Consider the following 8,442-nt stretch of genomic DNA (forward strand, 5'->3'; position numbering starts at 1 on the left):
AGAGTACCTGCTGCTTTTAGAGGGGACTGGAGTTCAGTTCCTAGCACCAATATCAGATGGCTCACACTCCCTGAGTAATTCCACTTCCAGGAGACCCACAGGCACCTGTACACATGTACATACATACAGACAAAGAGACAAAAAAAGACATTCTCTCTCTCTCTCTCTCTCTCTCTCTGTGTCTCTCTCTCAAATGAGGGGCTGCAGAGATGGCGCAGCAGTTAAGAGCACTGGCTGTTCTTCCACTCACAAGTATCTATAATGGGATCTGAAGCCCTCTTCTAGTGTACAAGCATACATGTAGACAAAATACCCAAATACTTAAATAATTAAATCTTAAAAAAACAATTAGGTGACAAAGCAGAACCAGAATCAAGAACTCTGCACCACCGCACAACTGTATTCTCCACCCGAGCACCTACCCACTGGAAACAGGGTCACTGCTCCACAAGAACTACAACCAAACCCCAGAATCACTCTCCTCTTCACCCCACAACAAGCCAGTTGGTCCCTGAGTCCTTCCCATGCAATCTTACGAGTTCCTCATCATTGTCCTACCCTTCCCCACAATGCCCTTACTCTGGGTACTTTTTCACAGGGACTTCTGCTGAAACATCCTTCCTGCTTCATCGCTCTAGCTTCTCTGTCCTCTTTCCAATGGCGATCAGAAGATCAGAAAGACTTTCCTCACACACAGATTTTATCAAACCACTTCTGTTAACGAACCCATCAGTGGTTTCCCATAACTCCTCTCAGAACAGACCAAGTCAAGAGAGCTATGGGTCTTCATCTTCTCAACAAGTTATCTAAAGGAAACCAAAGATAGGCTGTCTCCTCTGGCCCAAACATATGATCTGTGTTGTTTCTCTGCAACTCTACAAAATCAGTATATGACCCTTCCACAGAAACTGTCTTTTCTAGCTGGCCCTCAAAGCCCTAGTAATTTTACATGTGTGGGTGGATGTCCATGTATACAGCGTGCATGCCTGATAACCATAGAGACCAGAAAGGTTCTAGGAATCAAACTCTGGTCCTCTGGGAAAGTACTAACTGCTCTTAATCACTGAACCATCTTCCCAGGCCCTCTCCAGTTATCTGTCTTTGCTGGCTCTGGGAGGCAGCATCTTTACCGTATAGATCTGTACTACAGTACGCTTACACAGCAATCCCCTATTATGTTTGATGAAAGGAGTTACGTCACATTTGTTTTTGTAACCTCAGCCCCCTGCAAAGACTGTTTCATAGTGTTCAATATATCGTTAATAATTAAGGCAGAGGTCCTGGATGGTATAGACAGGCACAAGCATCAGATCAGCCAACATAATTTCCCAGATCACACTGATCAGCATCCTGCCCACAAGCCCAAGCAACAGTACCAGCGGCCTTCAACACCTTTTAGATGCACATCCTTCTACTATGACGGCAGATGGGAAAGGGCTCAGAACAGCATCTTTCGTTGTTGTTGCTGTAGTTGGTTTGTTTGTTTGTTCTGAGATAAGGAGCCTTGGCAATGTTGACCAGTCTGGTCTTGAATTCAGAGATCCATCTGTCTCTGCCTCTTGAATGCTGGGACTGAGGGAAGACAGGTGCCACTGTGCCTGATTCGTTTCTCTTGAATGCTGGGACTGAGGGAAGACAGGCGCCACTGTGCCTGATTCGGTTATCTATCTACCTTGTTGGTTGGTCGGTTGCTTGTTTTGGTTTGGTTTTGGTTTTTCAGCACAGTATTTATGTATTCATTTAGTTTTTCAACATAGGGTTTCCCTATGTAGCCCTGGCTGTCCTGGAACTCACGCTAGAAACCAGGCTGGCCTCAAACTCACAGAGATTGGCATGCCTCTGCCTCCTGAGTGCTGGGATTGGAGCGATTCTGTTTTTTTTTTTAAGATGGAAAGTTCTAGAAAGAACTGAACCTACCCAAGCCTATGTGCTCTTTTCCACTCTGCTCTCTGTCCACACACCGGGATTTCATGATATCTCCCTCCACGAGAAAGCAAGGGTTCGGTGACCTCTCAGTCCAATAACTAAGCACAAAGCTTGCTACAGGGGAGGCCATTATTATAAAGAGAAAATACTAACGCTTGTTTAGTGCGTAGTGTCCTGAGGATGTAACAGACACACTCTCATTAAATCCTCACTATGTTTCCACTAAGAAGGCACCTTCAACATCGTCTCCATTAAACAGAAAGGGTAAACGCAGCACAAACAATCCTACAAAACCCAACAGGACCTGACAGCCTGGCGTACTTCTGTTCCCACGTCTTATTTCATCGCAGCACTGAAACATGCACCCGATTTCCCATTTTCAAGGCGAGAAATAGAAAGGTCGGAGGCAATGTGGAGATGTCAAGAAGCCAGTCCGAATCTTCAGGCTCCTGGGCATCTCCCTTTAACCCAGAACACGCCTCCCCGGGCCACCGCCCGCCCTCAGGGCCCCGCCTGAGGAGCCAAACCAACAGCTTCCTCACTGCCAGCCTGGGGACCAGCGTTGCCACCACCTGCCCCCTCCGAGCCCGGGGAAACCGTCGTCCCGAGCAGGCCTAGGCGCGCGCCACAGAGCCGCAACCCGCGCGTGGGCCGAGCCCGTCTCGCCCGCCGCCCCGCATCGCCAGCCGCCCAGCCCAGAACCCCGCCACGGATCCTCTTCCTCCTAGGCAGCAGCCCCTGCGCGGTTACCGGTTCCGCTGCTCCTTGAAGAGCGCAGTGAGGGCGCGCAGGGCCTCCAGGTCCTGGATGGGTGCTGGCACCATGATGCCCGACAGCCGGGAGGGTGGCATCCTGGGCGCCGCCATCTTGCCACTCGCTCTTAGCCGAGCCTGACAAGGCGGAGAGAAGAACGAAAGATGGGGAGACAGACGACAAGGGCAGGAGACGGGGACGCGACCCGCCCGGCGCTGGCTTCCGCAGCCCGCGTCACCCAGATCCCGTGCCGCTGCAAGGCAGAGAGCGCGAGACTAGCCGGCTCGCCTTAGGCGGAGAGGACAACGCAACGCAGCAGGAGGGGGAGGGGGAGGGGGAGGGGGCGAGGGCGGAAGTCCCGCCTGAGAGGAGGGGGTCCAGCGGAAGTCCTGCTCCTGCGTGGGGAAGGAGGGAGGGGGTCTTCGGGTTCTCAGTGGGGCGGCCTGGGTAAACACACCCCGCAGAGGACAGACTACTGAGCCGAAGGGGGCGGGGAAGGGTGGGCGGTAAGGTGTCTTGTCAGGGACAGACGTTCGCCCTGAGGGAGGGCCTCCGTAGGTGAGGCCCGGATGCAGAGGTTTTCCTTTGGGCAAGGGATACCAGGCATAAGCGGTGCCCCCAGGATAATGGATGCTGTCCCTGGAGGGGTCTTGGGAAGGAGGCTCCTTGGGAAGGGCGGAGAGGGGATACTGGCCAGAGGTGTATTGCAAGAGAACCTGGAATAAAGACCCCCTCCAAGGAAGGGATACTAGCTTGAAGCGCTCCATGGAGGGAGACTTGCAACGGAGGTTCCCCCGTTGGGAAACCTGGAGGCTGTGGAAGACGACCTTGGACAGAGGTTCCTCTCAGGGAAAGAGGAAGCCGAACAGAACTGTCCCCTTGGGAAAGAACCAGGAAGGAAGCTCTTCCCCCAGGAGAGGAGTCTGGGAAAAACTGTCTCCATGGAGAGGCGTATTCGTTTCTTGTTGCAGCCACAGAACACCTGACAAAAGCGGCTTTAAAAAGGATACGTTTATTCTGGCTCACAAATTGAGGTTACAGGCCAACATGGTGGGGACTCAGGACACAAATGCTGGGGGCAGCTGGTCACATGGCATCCATTGCCGGAAAGCAGACACAGATGGACGAATGCTGGTGCTAACTGGCTTCCTCCTTTTTATACAGGCCATGGAATTGTACCGCTCACATTTGATTCATACAGTTAACCTAATCTATATAATCCTTCACAAACATGCGCAGAGGCTTGTCAAACTGACCATTAATCTTAACCATCACAATAGGGGACCTGGGTAGAGGAGGCTTGTCAGAAATATCCCCATACTGGGACTGATATTAAGAGTACTTTCTAGAGCTGGAGGGGGCACACACTTTTATTGCCAGCAGTTGGGAGGCAGAGGCAGGCAGACATCTGTGAGTTCGAAGCCAGCCTGGTCTACAAAGTGAGTTTCTGGATATCTAGTGCTACACAGAGAAACCCTGTCTCAAATACACACACACACACAAAACCAAATTATCCCTATAAGAGGTGAGGCAGAAGGCAAAGAGGTACAAAGAGGCCTCACTAGGAAAAGATACTCTTGGGTCTTGTGGGGGTGGGTCCCAGGCAAAAGGTCCCCCTGAGAGGGTAGAAGACCTGGATCCTCACATTTAAGTATTTAATCTGTGTTCCTCCCTCTGGTGCAGCAACCTGTCACCAGTTGCCAAGTCTCAAACCCTGAAAGCTGGCTTCATTGTGTTTTCTTATCATCTGTCTACTGATAATACTTGTCACTTGTCAAGGACTTAGAATAGCTCATCAAGGTTTTAAAACACTGAGGGACGGCAAAATAGCTCACCCTGCCAAGCCTGATGACCCTGGGACCACGTGGTAGAAGATGACCAACTCCAACACATTGTCCTTTGACCTCCATCCCTATTCTCACATGCACACACACACACACACACATTCACGCACGCACGCACACACACACAGACACACACAAATGAAAAACACACAAAATTAGAAGTTGTCTCAGTCCTTGTTCTATTGCTATGAAGACACATCATGGCCAAAGAAACACTTATAAAAGAAATCATTTAATCAGGAGTTTGCTTACAGTTTCAGAGGGTTAGTCTATGATCATCATAGCAGAAAACATGGAAGCAGATAGGCTGGAGAAGTTGCTGAGAGCTCTATCCTGATCCAGAAGCAGGCAGAAGGTGTGGGGGAGGTGGACTCGAACACACACCTGGGTCTGGCATGGGCTCAAAGCCCACCCCCAAGTGGCACACTTCCTAATCCTTCTAATCATTCCAAATAGTGCCACTCCCTAGTGACTAAGCATTCAAATACAAAGGCCTTCAGGGACCATTCTTATCCAAACCACTGCAGAAGTAAAAAAGCTCAAACTGCCAGTAGTAAGGCAACAATGTGTTTTTAAAGGAAATAAATGTATTTCATCAGAATTAGCAGATGTTGATAACCCATATATTTTCTATCCACCACACTTTACTGATTGTACTCTAATATACAAGAATTGTTGTCAAACCTTGAACTAAGAACTAGACATACAAAAATTGGCAAAAGATGTTCCAACCCTGAAGGAACTCATACTAGAGGGAGAGAAACAAAGAAGCAAGGGTACTGGAGCAAATTGCCGTGATTGACAGCTCTCCCAATTACTAATGTCACTTAAAATGTGTAACTATAACAGCACTAAGGGTCAAGTGTCATCAATCTTTTCCATTTCACTAACTCTACATTCATCCATTCCACAACTATCGCTATGTGACTTACTCAGTGCCAGATATGAGGTCGCCCGGCAGGTGGGCTCAGGACAGTTCAGAGTGTTATTGCCAGGCTAGCAAGGCAAACCTGCCAATTTTTGTCTTGAGGAGCTGTTGATAGTAAAATACACATATGAAGGTCTGCACCCTTAGTTTCCTGTCTTCTATTGTGCAACAAAAACTGCATTGAATTTTCCAGAAAAAATATCCCCCTTTTTTAATGTTACTATGCTACAATGAAACATGATGACCAAAAGCTAGTTGGAAAAGGTTTATTTGGCTTACACTTTCAGATCACTGTTCATCACTGAAGGAAGTCAGGGCAGGAAGGAGCTCAAGCAGGGCAGGAACCTAGAGACAGGAGCTGATGCAGAAGCCATGGAGGAGTGCTGCTAACTGGCTTGCTCCCTATGGCTTGCTCAGCCTGCTTTCTTATAGATCTCAGGACTGGTTGCCAGGGATGTTTCCATCCACAAAGTTCTACCCCCACTGCCCTCCCATCAGCCACTAACTAAGAAAATGCCCCACATGCTTGCCTATAGCCCAATCTTATAAAGCATTTCCCAGTTGAGGTTCCCTCCTCTCTGACGACTCCAGCTTGTGTCGAGTTGACATAAAACTATCCAACACTCCTTTAGTCTCATTTTCTGGATTACTGCCATGGGCTCCTTATTTATCTCTTAACTACATTCTAAATAAAAAAATTAATATTTCACTCTGTTCAGAACCACTGAGGAATTGCCATTACACTCAGAAATTTAATTGAAATTCCCTAAATCGTTAACTAGCTTCCTTCCCCCAATCCACTATGACCTTATTTTCTTTTTTTAAATTTTATTGATTTTTATTGAGGTCTACATTTTTCTCTGCTACCCTCCCTGTTTCTCCCCTCCCCTTCAACCCTCTCCCAAGGTCCCCATGCTCCAATTTACTCAGGAGATCTTGTCTTTTTCTACCTTCTACTTCCCGTGTAGATTATATCTATGTAAGTCTCTCTTAGTGTCCTCATTGTTGTCTAGGTTCTCTGGGATTGTGATTTGTAGGCTGTTTTTCTTTGCTTTATGTTTAAAAACCACTTATAAGTGAGTATATGTGATAATTGTCTTTCTGGTCTGGGTTACCTCACTTCAAAATGATGTTTTCTAGCTCTATCCATTTGCTTGCAAAATTCAAGCTGTCGTTATTTTTTTTTTTTTTTGCTGTGTAGTACTCCATTGTGTAAATGTACTACATTTTCCTTATCCATTCTTTGGTCGAGGGGCATTTAGGTTGTTTCCAGGTTCTGGCTATGACAAACAATGCTGCTATGAACATAGTTGAGCACATATCCTTGTGGCATGGTTGAGTATCCTTTGGATATATACCCAAAAGTGGTATTACTGATGATCCCATTTTCTAAGTTCCTCCTCCTCTGACCTCAGGAAAATTTCCCTCTATCACAGAATTTTGCACATGTTGTGCCTTTTGCTTTAGATACCTTCCCACAGATAGCAGTATGATATACTTCCTTTAACTGCTCAAATAACTTCTTTCCCTCTAACCCTACTCACACGAGCATTATCTTCACTTTCTTTTTTTTTAAGGTTTATTTTTTTTTCCTGAATGTATATGTGTGTGAGCCTCCATGAGTACAAGCACACAATGTATATGCAAGAGCCTGAGGAGATCAGAAGAGAGCATCAGATACCCTGGAACTGGAATTACAGGGGTTTGTGAGCCACCATGTAGGTGTTGGGAACAGAACCCAGTCTTTTGAAAGAACATCACACATTCTTAAACACTGAGCCATATCTCCAGTCCCAAAAATAAACTGTTACTTTCTGTGCATCTGTGTTACTGGTATTTGAACCTAGGTAGGGCCTTGTTCTTGCTCGGTGAGCGCTCTACCACTAAGCTACATGCCCAGCCCTGCCTCTGATTTGCTTGAAGAGCATCTAGCTCCCATGTTGTCCAAGCTAGACTTAAACTACTGTACTTGAGAGACTCACCTCTACCTCCCCAGTAGGTAGGTTTTCAGGCACTGCCAAGACACCTAACTCAAGTGACTTAATGAACTTCCTGGTCAGTTTGCTTAGGCCTGCATACTCCACCCAACCCCAGGCCCCAGAAATCTTCTCTATACACCCATTCTAGTTTGCTTTCTGTTGCTGTGATAAACACCACGACCAAATGTAACTTGAGGAGGAAAGGGTTCATTTAGCTTCCAGGTTAATGTTCACCATCAGGGAAGCCTGAGGCAAGAACCAGAGCCAAGACCACAGAGGGACACTACTTACTGGCTTCCTTTTCGTGCTTTCCTCACCTTGCTTTCTTACACAACTTAGGTTCACCTGCTCAGAGACGGGCATCACCCACAGTGGTCTGGCCCCTCCCACATCAATCGTTGACCAAGAAAATGCGCCGTAGACTTCCTGTTAGGCCAGTCCAATGGAGGCAATTCCTCAGTTAAGGTTCCCTCTTCCTGGGTGGCCCTAGCTGGTGTCTATTTAACCAAAAACGAATAAATGAAAACATCTAATCAGCCTAGCGCCTAACACATTGTGCAGTGCAGAATTTACATACTGGTTTTGTTTATTATTACTTATCTGGTTATTACTAGAAAACAAGCTGCAAGAAAGTAGAGATGCTTGCTTCTAACACCGTGTCTCCAGCCCAGCACCTAGAAAAAGGCCCAGTGTGTGATCATGGAACAATAAATATTAATGAATGAACAGTTTATGACATACAATATTTTCAGAAAGCATCAAGAAAATGTTACATGCTCTGATGGAAACAGCCGTTAAAAGAGTTCAGGAAGAGGGAGAAAGAGGAAGTAAAAGAAAAATATTTTTTATAAGGCAAAATGACACACACACACACAAATAGAACTATGGGTAAGAAAAACAAAAGAAAGTTAAATTTGTCAAACAGCATGTGGTATTGACTGCCCAGAATCGATGGAGGATCCCAGCCTTGACTGAACGGATGTGAACAAGTTAATATTTCACTTGGTTCAAT

At 46.8% G+C, this 8,442-nt stretch overlaps 1 protein-coding gene across 1 annotated transcript in view; it reads right to left on the bottom strand.

Annotated features, from left to right (window-relative positions):
* The window catches only part of Atxn10 (ataxin 10), a 151,856-nt gene extending 148,848 nt beyond the window's left edge, over positions 1-3,008 (bottom strand). The window contains exon 1 of the mRNA XM_041672603.1: positions 2,677-3,008. Within this exon, the coding sequence (XP_041528537.1) occupies positions 2,677-2,792 (116 nt within the window). The 5' untranslated portion in view covers positions 2,793-3,008. The remainder of the gene's footprint in view (positions 1-2,676) is intronic.
* Positions 3,009-8,442: the final 5,434 nt, after the last annotated feature.

The sequence above is a fragment of the Microtus oregoni genome, unplaced genomic scaffold (genome assembly GCF_018167655.1).
Source record: "Microtus oregoni isolate MIOR12 unplaced genomic scaffold, Mior012 000022F_ref0000154, whole genome shotgun sequence".
Classification (NCBI taxonomy): domain Eukaryota; kingdom Metazoa; phylum Chordata; class Mammalia; order Rodentia; family Cricetidae; genus Microtus; species Microtus oregoni.